Below are 13,204 nucleotides of genomic sequence, written 5' to 3' on the forward strand. Positions count from 1 at the left end.
AATCCCCTGGGCTGGGGATGTATAGTAGTTCAGTGGTGGAGTGCTCGCCTAACTTGTAGGGGACCCCAGATCCATCTTTAGCACTGAAAAATCAAATTGTGTGTGTGTTTTACATTTCCACAATTATGATTGGAGAACTGTCTGCTGCCACTGCCTCTTGATCTTTATTGCTTACACAGGCCATTGGGCCGTGACTCGCATGGGGAACCTTCATGGGGAACAAAGCACATGCACTGGATTTTTAGAGAAGCAACCTTGGAGGACCCTAAACATGAGCAGAGCTAAAATCCTTTACTATGTGACAACTCCGCCCACTGTCACTGGACCAAACCCAGGCCATTGGGTTACCTGTGGGTGATGGGCTGGGGAGGAGCCCCAGGGTAAGCTCAAATTTGACTGTGAAGCCAAAGCTCTGTCAGACACAGGCAGTGAGGCAGCATTGCCTGAGGCAAGATCTGCTTGGTCAAGACTTCAGGGAGGCAGGAAGACACGATGGACAACACCATGGACAGGTGAGGAGCTGGGCTGAGTCCTGGGCTTGGGGATCTGCAGGCCACTGCCCTGGAGCAGACCTCCCACTCCTGGTCAGGTCCACCTGCGCTCAGCCCAACCCTGTGCTCTCGCTCGCTGGCTCTCTTCTGTGCTGCAGAAGATGCACTGTGTGCGAGGCACTGACTTGTGTTGAGCTTTGTGGCCCCACTAGCAGTGGTTTATGGTAACGACCTGAACAGGAGATCTTTCCAGACTCAAATCACGAGAAGGTCACAGTCGCACTGTACTAAAAACTGTAGTGGCCATTTTTATAATCATCTGGCAAGCATTCAGCAGCAAAGCCATCAAAGACAGACTTGCCTCAGGAGATGTTATTGAAGTAATGTAGCTGTAGTAAGGAAATTGGTATTTTTTTTTAAGACACCAGACGTGCAAGATTAATTGCTTGAATTCACTGAAGCATGTTATTTACTGTTACACGCCGACTGTTGGGCAACTAAAGCATTTTTGCTGCTGATCTTTCCATTTGTTCAGACATGATCTACCTGAACTCGTAAATGGAGACGCTGTAAGACTGTCACCGTGTCTTCACGCGCAGTTTAAGATGTCACTAACCTAGAGCTTATTCTACTCTTATTTTCACTATTACTGTGAACGTCTGGGAATGACACCTAATCCACATATTTCATCTTAGTTTAATTTTTTACAGTGAATGTGACCTCAGAGGCAAGCACTCTAATGTCAGGGCTGGGGTTGTGACTCTGTCGTGAAGCACTTGCCTGGCATGTGCAAGGTCCTGGGCTCAGGTCCCAACACACAGGGCCGGTGGTGACACTCACACAGGAGGAAATGCAAAGATCAATAGGAAAGGAGAAAACAGAGAATTCCACAAGAGAAAGCTGTAACCCAGCCCCACAGGGGAGCTCGGGGAATGGCTGGAGGGGCTTGCTCAGGGTTATTTTTAACCCACCCTGGTTTGCATCACCAGGTGGCTTGTGCTCTGCCCCAGGGGACACAGCTGAGTGACAGCTGTCAACCTGTTACTCTGAGAGGCTGGCGGGACAGGACATGGTCCTTCCAATCCCTTCACTTGTGTCCCATCCTGCTTTTCTACTCCCAAGATTCTCATTCTTTACACACATACACACACACAGGCACACACACACAGGCATCATCCACGGTACACTAAAAGACAGTTTTCCAGGGCTGAGGTTGTACTGCAGTGGGGTAGAACACTGAAAAATTAAAAACAAAAAATATTTTCATCATTTTTCTCATATATGTGAATTATATGGTAAATTAAATACAAAGGGAATTTACAGGTAAGAAACGATGCTTAATATATTTTAAACTGACAGGGAATGGTGGTGCACCCCTGAGTTCTAACACTCTGGGAGGCTGAGGCAAGAGGATCACAAGTGTAAGACCATAGTAGACAACTTAAGAAGACTTTGTCTCAAAAAGAAAAAAGCAAAAAACAAAATAACAAAAAACAGGAGGCAAGGAGGAGGTTGCTGGGTATGTAGCTCAACACTTCTTGAGTTTAATCATTGGTATCACAAAACAAAACAACTGATGAGCTTCCAAAGAAATTATTCTTTCTTTTCTTTTTTGTGCATACTAAGTATGTGCTATGTTAAGAGTTATTAAAGACTAATTGTATAATAATGTGTCATGGTACAATTGTGATCAGCATAATAAACTGTTATAATTTTAAACTAAGGTCAGTTATTGTTGGGACTTTGTTAGTATCCATTTGGTGTTTCTGCCACTTATGCTTTTTGTGTGTGTGTGTGTGCATGCAAAGGATCAGAACTTTTAAAAGAATTTAACTTTTAAAAGAATATAGTTGAACTTGTTTTTTTTTGTGGTACTGGGCATTAAACCACAACCCTTCACAGTGAGCTAAATCCCAGGCCTTTCTTATTAATTTTAACATAGGGTTTTGCTGTCGCTGAGTTGTGCAGGCTGGGCTCAAATTTGAGATCTTCCTGTCTCAGCCTCCCAGAGTCGTGGGATTACAGGCCTGTACCACCACACCCACCCTTTGTTAACCAATGTTTATATTTTTTGATATACATAATATTTATGCTGATAACAATCTAGTTCTCTGTTTTAAGGTTTAATTTAAAAAGTCTTCCAGTAAGTTTCCTCAGTGTAAACCTGAAACCAATACTAGCTCTTATCCTAGATGTTGTGTCCGACATTCTCTACAAAATAAAGTTGACATATTGGCGGCAGTCTTCCTAGGCCAGGGTTTGATCACTTGAAGCATACTCTAAAGTACTGCATGAGTTTTCAACTAATGTCCAAAAACTGGCACACGTGTGACTGTAGCAGCCCCCAGGAAGTAAGTGAAACTCGGAGGAGGAGACGATGTAGGACTAGCGTGAAGGGTAACTCAGGGTTTCTGAGAGTCGGTCAGCGGCTGCCAGGGTCCAGAGCTGATTGCAGAGGGGCTGAAGGGTTTTGGGGGCAGGGCCCTGGAAATGATCAGTAATCCGATGGGGGTGTCAGTTTGGGGTGTTTACATCTGGCAATGTCCACAAAACTGTGGGCGAAGTTTACTGCATGTAAATTGTACCTCAACGTAACAAAAAAAAAGTAACAAAGTTTCAATTCTCTCATCACCAAACCGTATTCAAATTCCGGCTGTTTCACTTTGCAAGCGCTCTGCACTTCTGTTAGACACCACTAGGTGGCAGCACTACTTCAGCAAATTGGATCACAATTGGGCAAAATAAGGGCCATGAATTTAGAGACTAGAGACACTGATCTAGCTTTCCTAGCACCATGACTATCGCTTGTGTTAGCGTGTTTTCTTCAGTGAAGAGCACTTTGATTTCCTCAAAGAACCTGAGTTGCCAAAAAATATTTCTGTCAATCCAATTCAATTCAGTGTAGAGCCCCCGATTCACAAGGTGCTGTGCTAGAAATGGAAGACAAAGATAAGGGGCCAAGGGTCCCTGTGCGTGACTGTGAACAACAGCAAAATAGTAGTGTTTTATCGCAATGGAAGAGACCAGCATAAGGGCTTGGGTGTAGCTCAGTGGTACAGTATGGACCTAGCATGCTCCAAGGTCCCAGGTTCAACCCTCAGTGCTGGGGAAAAGAAAAAGAAAAAAAGTCTACAAAGTACGAGTTCCTTATGTGTAATGACCATGTGACTATGCACCCATAAAAAAGACTAGAAGAGAAACTAGACTCTTTTAAGTGTCACTGTCATTACATAGAATGCTTCATTATCACTGTTAGACATTATGACTTTCTAAATTTTAAGTCTTTAATACTTAAAACGTTACTTTTCTAGAGTATCCCAATTGGACAATAATCAAATGTTGCTCTTACACATAAAAATGTATTCATAACCTTGACACTGTCTCAAAACGGAAAATATCTAATTGAGAACACTGAGATGTCAGCAAATGAGAAATTGGAAAATAACAGGAAATCAGAGGAAATTATTTTTGCTTAGAAAATTTGGGATAATAGTGGTGAGAAAGCTTTTACTTTGCTTTGTTTGTGGTACCGCAGTTTGAACCTAAGGCCTTTGCGTTGAGCTATAAACTCAGCCCCTTTGCTCTTGAGACAGTATCTAAGTTGCCCAGGCTGGACTGGAAGTCACCATCCTCCTGCCTCAGCCTCCCAGAGTGCTGGTTTGCAGGTGTGCACTGCCACTCCTGGCTGAGAAAGATCCTCCTAGGAAGGAGACCTGAAATGGGTGTAGCTCTGAAGGACAGATAGGCTTTGGGCAGAATGGGGGGAGGAGTCTGGATCGCCTGGGGATGCAGCTGAGTGGTAGAGCACATGCACGAGACTGTTCAAAGCCTAGTGCCACCAAAAGGGAACAAGCAGGAAAGCGTTCAGCCAAGGAGAAGTGAACCATCATCAAGGGAGGTGCGAAAAAAGTGCTGAAGGGACACAGGCTGATGCTGGCAGCCAGCTGCTCCAGGTCTCAAACAGCGGGAGGGGAGGGCGAGGAAAGGTGTCAGGCAATGGCAGAAATGTTGCCTTCAGGTCCCTCCAGAAAGGCTGCCTGACACTGGGCTCTCAGGGCTGCAGCTGACTCCCAGGGCAGAAGAGAATGAGCAGCATTCAGCGAGACAGTGACACGGCTCTGAGTGGCAGAGTGGGGACATTGCTGTGGAAGGGCCAGGGGCCAGCACTGTGGACCTGGTGACAGCTGAGGGCCGGGAGGTGGGGCCTCGTCAGCTGCCTGGGCTCTGCTGGCCCTCCCAGGCACAGGGCACTCCTCCTGCTTCCTGTGCTGGCATGCCTTTGCTATGCAGATATAATCGCTCACACAGGTTGGAGTTTTGTGCATCTTCAGTTTTCACGTGGTTCCACCACAGAAACTGCACTGTCCTCCAAGTTGCTTTCCCCCCCACTTCGTTTTAACTTGGAATAACTTTTTTTTTTTTTTTTTTTTTGTCTTTTTCCTTTTCCTTTTTATCGGTACCAGGGATCGAACTCACGATTGCCTGCTTGCAAGGCAGGTGCTTATGCCGCTGAGCTAAATCCCCAGCCCCATAACTTTTTTTTTTTTCAGATAGTCCTACTCCTGAACCAGAGACTCATTACCAAAAGAAAAGCCTAACGGGGCAGTGGGAAAGCGTTTATGTTCAAGGCCTTGGGTGAATCCTAGCAACACACACACACACACACACACACACACACACACACACACAAATACACACTCAGCTTGGAAAACAAGTTCATTGGATCAAAGCTTTGCAGGACACAGGACACCTGAGAAACAGAGACAGGTCAAAGCGTGCTCCTGCTGGGGTCGCAGCAGGAGTGGCAGCAGCTGAGGTGATAGTGGCCAGGCCTACAGCTGTTTGACCAGGTTGCTCTGAGGTACCTTTGGATCTTTTGGCAAGACCCGGGAGACCTGCAAATGTAAGCGTGAGACCAAAGAACAAGTTTCAAGCCCCAACATGGAGGAGATTGCTTGTGAAGCTCTCAGAGGGAGGAGCAGGGTTTAGGGCTCTGGAGATTTCTGCATTGCTCTCCATGCTGAGCAGCAAAGGGCGTCTCCGGTGCTCTGCAAGCTCAGCGGGTCTCAGGAACGCCCTCTCCCCCCATCATCACTGCACATTTTCTAGGCACTTACAGGGTGGGGCCCGCGCAGCGCCTGGCCTGTGCCCAGTCCCCGTGGGGCCCTGGCTTCGCTCCCAGCACCGCCGGGTAATAGTGTTCAGGACGAAGCAGGACAGCGCCGCCTGACGCGGTCACCACCTGTATTCCCCCCTGTCCTCCCACATGCAGCCTCCTGATGAAGCGAACGAAGTTTCTGTACCAATTCAAGAACGTCCGCTGGGCCAAGGGTCGGCACGAAACCTACCTGTGCTACGTGGTGAAGCGGCGCGACAGCGCCACCTCCTGCTCCTTAGACTTCGGCCACCTGCGCAACCAGGTACTGGCTGGGATTGGGCGCTCCTGGCAGGGCAAGCCCAACCCCTGGGTGCTGCGGGAGGCGCCCGCACTGGGTCCTTTTAGCCCGTGGCACGACGCCCCATTTCTCCCTCCCTGTCTGTCTACACGGACGCGCACCTGTGTTAGACACGGCCTGCCTGTGTCATGAACCATCCTCCCCCGTCCTGCAGGCCTCGGCTTCAAGTCGCCTTGATAGTAAGATAAGAGCATTTTGGTTGGGGAAACATGATCAGCTTGTTCAAGCAAATGTTATGTCTATTTACGATTGGCTTTTGTCATGCTGGGGATTGAACCCAGGGCTTTGCACAAGCTACGTGAGCGTCCTACTCATGAAATCTGTCCCCAGTCCTCCAAGGAGGAAAACCTGTACCTTTAGAAGTTCATAAAATTAAGGAAGAAAAATTTAGGAAAAATTACAGTGCCAGGTGTGAAATGCATGCCTGTAATCCTAGCATTTAAGAAGCTGAGGCAAGAGGATCTCTGTGTTTGAGGCCAGCCTGGGTTACATACTGAGTTTATGACCACTCTGACCTAAATAGTGAGACTCTGTCTCGAAAAAACGAAGAAAAGGAAAGGAAAAAAAAAATTACAAAGGAAAGAAAAATTGATGCAGTTGTTTTCCAGATGATTTCTGTTCCTTCCGACTGATATATCATAGGTAGTGAATGCATTCATCATGGTGAAGCCAGAAAAGTCGAAGAACTCAGGACTGATGAGTGATGTATTGTTATTGTTTTTGTTTTTTTATTTGTTTGATTTTTGAGAAAGGCTCTCCTTTCTCAAAGGAGAAAGTTGTCTTAAACTCACTTTGTAGCGCAGGCTGGCCTTGGACTCACAGCGATTCTCTTGTCTCAGCGTCCTGAGTGCTGAGATCACAGGCTTGTGCCACCACAGCCCAGCTCTAATGAGTTAATGTACTCACTCTTTGAGCTGCTTGAAAAAATGGCATTTCCAAATTCAGATAGGTTTGCATAAGCTCCTGTGACAGTCCTCTGCCCCAACGTGCTGTGAAATCAGGCCTTGGTGGCAGCCTAGGGCCAGACTGTCACTCACCGGTTTTCTGTGAGTCATGTGACCCCCCCCTCCTCCGCGCGCCTGGATCTGTGCTGAGTAGCTGAGCTCACCATCACTAGCCTGCATCCCAGCCTCTGTCCTGCCCGTGAGGACGCACGCGCTGCTCACAGCGGTCTGTGTACCGAGCGCTCTAACCGCGGTCGTGCATTGTGCACGACCCCGGCTGGTTTCCCCCACGAGGAAACTGCAGAGCCGCGAGCTGGGGAGCCTGTCAGCCTCCCGAGCAGTGGGGCAGGGAATCAGCTATGTCTTTCTGTCCTGGCGGAGTGCTAGGTGGGGAGCACTGCAGACCCATAGGTGGGCAGGGACGACGTTTCATGACCCGCTGTCCTCGCAGCCTGGCCTCTGACCCCTCCCTAGGCCCGCACTCAGCCCTAATCCCCCCCAATCCCGGGCGAGGCCCAACTGACCTCGCGGGCTCTGGCGCCTCCTGGTGGCCGCCGGCGGCTCCACAGCGCTGCCCACGCACACCTCGGCGCCGGCTCCCGCATCTCCTCCTCCACACAAACCAGGGCCGAGCCGCAGCCTCTGCTCCACGGAGCTTCGGCTGGCCTCGCCCCGAGCCGCGCGGTCACCACGCCCCGCTGTGCCCGCAGGCCGGCTGCCACGTGGAGCTGCTGTTCCTGCGCTACATCTCCGACTGGGACCTGGACCCGGGCCGCTGCTACCGCGTCACCTGGTTCACGTCCTGGAGCCCCTGCTACGACTGCGCGCGGCACGTGGCCGACTTCCTGCGCGGGAACCCGAACCTCAGCCTGCGCATCTTCACCGCGCGCCTCTACTTCTGCGACGGCCGCAAGGCGGAGCCCGAGGGGCTGCGGCGGCTGCACCGCGCGGGCGTCCAGATCGCGGTCATGACCTTCAAAGGTGCGAGGGAGCGGGCGGGCTGGGCCGAGGGCAGCGCGGGACCCGCGGGGACACCACGGCTCCCCGGCATCTTTCTTTGCAGGTGCTTGTTGGTTGGGACAGGCTCTTGCTATGTTGCCCAGACTGGACTCAAACTTGCGATGCTCTTCCCGCAGCCTCCCAGAGCGCTCGATTCTAGCCGAGCTCCCTTGGCAATCAGAACCCAAGGGGAAAGACAGACGTCCTGGACACAAAGCCCTGCGGGAAGAGGAACTGGGGGTAGTGGTGGTCAAGTTTTGTTTCTCTCCTCCCCATTCAGGACCTAAACTATCTTCTCCCCACCTCCTTTTTTGTTAAAGATTATTTTTACTGCTGGAACACTTTCGTCGCGAACCGTGAGAAAACATTCAAGGCCTGGGAGGGGCTACACGAGAACTCGGTCCGTCTGTCCAGACAGCTGCGGCGCATCCTGTTGGTAAGCGGCTTCAGGGCATCTCTGGGCCCGCCATAGTGCTCCTCCTCCTCCTGCCTGCCCTGCCCTGTCCCACCCCAGGTCCCCTTCTGTAGAACAAGCTGACACAGCGTCACCCCCGCTCGGAGCCCCGCCCAGCTCCGCTCGCTCACGCGGCCACCTCTGTCCCCGCAGCCGCTCTACGAGGTGGACGACCTGCGCGACGCCTTCCGCGTGCTGGGGCTTTGAACGCCGTCCCCAGGAGCCGCATGCGCAGCGCCTCATCCCTGCGGAAGAGAACGAATGAAAGAGCGGAGCTTCACGTCTGCGCTTCCTTCTGCAGTTCTCACTTTCTTAGCGTGCCGCGGGAGAAATATTTGTACGACTGTTTGAAAATACCCACGTCTTGCAAATAGAGCAGGAGCGCTGGCGTAGCTGGAGGAAGCGGCCATCGGCGCAGGCTCGGGCGCAGCGTCGCCCTCGCCTGGCTGCATCGGAACTGCAGGGCCCGTGGGCGCATCCTGAACGCCTTTCTGACCTGCAGCAGGCCAGCGCTGCAAAGCCCGCTGAGAGCTGTCCTGTCAGGATCCCTGTTGCCTCAGCTATCTGAGCTGTCCTAGCCTCTTCTGACGAGCCCCATCCTCTGGTGGGCTCCTAATGAGAAACTCTGGGTGACCCCGACCTCCTCCCCGCCAAGCATTAATGAGCAAGCTCATGTTTTTGTATTTGTAAGGACGGGGACTTGGGAGGTGGGGTGGAAACTAGTGTAGGTCACCTTTGGCTGACTTTGGTAAGGGATCTCAGTTAAAACAGACGTGAGGAGGGCCGGGCGCGGTGGTGCAGGACTGTGATCCTAACATACTGGTGGCCGAGGCAGGAGGATCCCTGTTGGAGCTGGAGACCAGCCTCGGCTACTTAGTGAGACCTTGTCTCAGAAACAAACAAAACACAAACATGAGGCCTGTGAAGAAGGCGCCATGTGATGACCTGATGTCTCAGTGGCACCATCCTCTGGAAACACAGACGCTGAAAGTCGCCTATAAACACTCACGGACCTCATGGCCAGTGCCCAGCAGGATTTGGAGCGGTGCCGCTTGCATGTCGAGAAGAGGAGAATTTCTTCTCTCGTATGAGTCTGCTGACGCCAGCCAGGCCTAGGTTTTGTACTTTGATATGTGTGATGCTCTCCCCAGAGTTACACTAATTGGCTAAAGAGGCACCAGGAGCCACATCATCGAGGGAGGTGGGGCACGGTGAGAGGAGCTGTGTTGCACCCTGCAGAGGGCTGAGGCCCCTGCGCCTACTCCACTGCCAAAGTGTGTCCTAGAACCGAGGGGAGAGATTTCCAAGAATCTGGGCTATGTAGCGGTTGCCTAGCAACTCTCGCACTGAGACAGTGCAGGTGCATGGGAAATCTGCAGGTCCACCTGGTTGGGGAGTGTGTGTTTGTGTGTGTGTGTGTGTGTGTGTGTGTGTGTGTGTGTGTTCGCGCGCGCGCACATATACACACTCAGGGATTGAATCCAAGGAGCCTGAGCCACACGTGAATGAGCAAGCCGGCATGAGTCCTAAGTGCTGAGAGATGGACAGGTTCAATGGTCTGTCAGTTGAAAAGTGGATTTTAAAAAGCATGGCATTGCTGTACTGTGGGATTTTATTCAACCATAAAAGGAAATAATGGAGTGTCGATGCTGGTCTATCTCCTGCGGAGGCAGGGGGATCATGAGTTCGAGGCCAGCCTGCAATACGTAGAACTTGTCTCAGAAAAAAATGAAGTATATAGATCGATGGACTTACAACCCTGTGCCCTTTTTCTATTTTATTTTAAGACAACTCCCTAAATTACCCAGCCTGGTCTTCAACTTGTGATTTCCTTGCCTCAGTCTTCTGAGGAGCTAGAATTTCAGCCAAGAACCTCCGTGCCTGGTACACAAGTGTTAATATTTTAATCTTACTGTATGGATTTGTGAATTAGTAAAGCAATAAAACAGTTACTTCATATTTTCATTTATAGTGTGTAGTATAGTGTGTAATTATATTTAATATACTTTCCTCTTCTGAAATATTGAAATGGGTTTGTGCTGTCTCATAAGTTTATAGCTTTGTTTATTTTTATCTTTTTAGTGCCAGGAATTGAACTCAGGGCCTCACATATGTTAGGCAAACATTCTGCCAGTGAGCTACATCCCTGACTCAATTTATAGCTTTAGAAATTATTTAATAGCAAAACACATAATTGTAACATAGTCTAATATAGTACTATTAGAATGAAGCTATTTAGTAAATATTTTCACAGTATATTTGACTTTGGTTCATTTGCATCAACTGAATAATAAGTAATTTTGGAAGTTTTAGAGATGAAATATTGAATAAAATAATTCTAACAGTAAAAAGTCCGTATGATGGAATTAACCTGTGAGTCCAGAAATTGACCCACACATTGAGAGTCAACTGACCCATGACAGGCGCAAAAGGGCCATTCAGTGGGGAAGAATAATCTTGCCTGCGAATGCTGTGGGAGATAATTGGGTGTAAGGTGCAAAAGAATAGGTCTGGGCCTCTTGCCACACCATGTACAAAAACTGCTCAGGATCTAAGAATAGGTGCACATAAGAGTGCAAACTGTAAAAGGCAACAGAGGTGGAAATCTCCATGACAGTATAGCCAGCAGTTTCTTGCTCCCTAACACAGCTTTCAGAAAAACCTAACAATGACTAGTGTTGGCGAGGATGTGGGAAAACACTGACTAGTAGAAATGTGAACTGGTATAGCTGCAGTGGGAGAGTTTAGCAATGGAAGAAAGGATGGGAGGGAGTAGACATCCCTTTCCCATCCTCCTCATGGTCTAGGAAGGTTTATGTTTGTAATCTCAAGGAAAAGATACTGTAATTCTAGTGAGTTAATTCCAATCTACCACTTCCAGGGCAGCCAAGGCAAGAATAAAGACACTATGACATATATAACAGTTATAGGAAACCAAGGGTCCTCAGTCCAGTCAAGATGGTGGTTCATAAGAACAAAGGCCATCCCCAGAACCCACCCCAGATTTTAATTCTCCACTAAGGAGTGGCTCGGGGATGAGTGACAGAGTGGTGGGAAACGTGACTGTCACGAGCTGGGCCAGGTAGGAGGTCTGAGAATCATCTCTGTAATATGCAGAGGGCAAGAAATGCAGAGAGGGGAATCTGTGTAACACACGTGAGGTAGTGTCTGGTAATGTGGGGCCGGTGCTTCACTTCTGATGTGCAATCCTTTTTGCCCTGGGAAGTCATAGCCTCTTTCTCGAGGCTCAGTCCCTGCTGACAGCGTGGAGCATAGCTCTGCATCCCGCCTGGCTCAACCACTGGGTGAGAAAACACTGACCTGTGATTTTGCTTCAGAGATTACACATCACCTCCTCAGCCAGCCCAATTTACATTGCTAAAAGCCAATTGAAGGGATAGAGAATTAGCCTAGCCAGCTCTATACATATCCATACATGGAGATAAGGCCGAATTTATCCAAATGGAGACAGTTGCTCTTCTTTTCAAAGAGAGTCAAGAAGATTTGTCTGGGTGGTTCCCCACAAAGGAGGAAGGGAAAGAAAAAGAAAACAGCTCCATACTTTCTCAAAAGCTAAACAAATAATGACTGTGTGCCCCACAATTCCACCTTTGAGTTTAAGAAAGAAACGTGCATCAAAACAAAATCTATCCATGATTGTTCAAATCAGCATTACTCTTTATAGCCAAAAATGGATTTTAGAAAAACCTAAGAGCTTTGCAACAGAATTTTACTCAAGCATGAAAAGGAATAGCTGGGCATGGTGATGCAGACCTGTGGTCCCAGCAGGTGAGAGGCTGAAGCAGGAGAATCACCAGTCCAAGGCCAGCCTGGACTACGATGTGGGAGACCCTGTCTCAGAAGAATGAAGTAGCAGTGCCCAGCAGGACCAGGGTGACCTTACCACACCCCACTGTGTGAAGTCATCAGAAAAGCTTTGATCTTCTTCCTAGGAAAGGTCAGAAGAAGTAAGTTTGCAGAGTCACAAAGGGCTGCAGAGAGACAGGAATGAACAACATCTACTTACACAGTGACAGAAATGAGGTCACAGAATTAGTAGAAATGTGTGAATTTTGCTTATGTCTTAATTTTGGCAAAAAACTGAATGTTGGAGTCAGGAAAACCTGCATTTGAGTTCTGGTTCTGGGTGACAGCAGGCGATGTCCGTGACATCTGTGGAGTCTGGCACTGTCTGGATGGCTACTCGGATGCCAACACTGCACTCATCTGTGGTGAGGGTTAAGTCAGCAGATGACACAGGTTGGTGCTGTCACGATGAGAAGCTCTGCTTCTGTCCTCTCTGTTTGCAAGAGGAAACCTCCAGCTGTGTGCACACAAAGAAATAGGCTTAAGATAAGCCAAAGAGAGGGAGGTGTATTGATTTTATCAGATGCTAAGCATGAGGCAAGTAGGTGCTCAAGAACAGCACATGTATGTACAAATCTACTTTTCTCCTGAGGACCTGGGTCAGGGAGTCTCAATGGTGGTGCATCTGCTGAGATGACCACAGAGGATTCCACCTGTAGCACTACTATAAACCACTGTCCGAGAAGAGAGGGAATAATAAGGCGACTGGCCCTCCACCCCACCCATAGAGCTTGAACCCTCTCCCTTTGCTGCACCAGGTAGGGAAGGAACGGTGGGGACAAAAATTATCTTTCCCCACCAGAGGAGTGTTTCAGTGCAGCTTCAGTTTCACAGCTGCTCAAGGTAAAACCACTAACATTAACTGTGCCTCACGAGGCAGCTTCAGCTTCTCCAGCTCGGAGAAACCTTGTTGCATCACAGCTTGAAACTTTGCTCTCTCAGGGAGTAGATTCATTCTTTCTTTCTTTCTCCCTTGCAGCTGGCAATAAAAGA

General features: G+C 49.1%; 1 protein-coding gene across 4 annotated transcripts; it reads left to right on the forward strand.

Annotated features, from left to right (window-relative positions):
* Positions 1-207: 207 nt before the first annotated feature.
* On the forward strand, positions 208-10,315 carry LOC100729642 (single-stranded DNA cytosine deaminase). Of its 4 annotated transcripts, XM_063238157.1 has the most exons (5): positions 208-512; positions 5,764-5,911; positions 7,602-7,872; positions 8,211-8,326; positions 8,498-10,315. In XM_063238157.1, the coding sequence occupies exons 1-5, from the start codon at positions 493-495 to the stop codon at positions 8,549-8,551; spliced, it is 609 nt and encodes a 202-aa protein (XP_063094227.1). In that variant the 5' UTR covers positions 208-492; the 3' UTR covers positions 8,552-10,315. The 4 variants fall into 4 exon arrangements, 2 of the variants coding, with proteins under 2 accessions (XP_063094227.1, XP_023421149.2); XR_010043839.1 differs by having other exon boundaries at positions 7,602-8,326; positions 8,498-8,529; XM_023565381.2 differs by lacking the exons at positions 208-512; positions 5,764-5,911 and having other exon boundaries at positions 7,114-7,872.
* Positions 10,316-13,204: the final 2,889 nt, after the last annotated feature.

This window comes from Cavia porcellus, unplaced genomic scaffold, assembly GCF_034190915.1.
Source record: "Cavia porcellus strain 051 isolate PalLab524CR breed Dunkin Hartley unplaced genomic scaffold, mCavPor4.1 scaffold_27, whole genome shotgun sequence".
In the NCBI taxonomy this organism is placed as follows: Eukaryota; Metazoa; Chordata; class Mammalia; order Rodentia; family Caviidae; genus Cavia; species Cavia porcellus.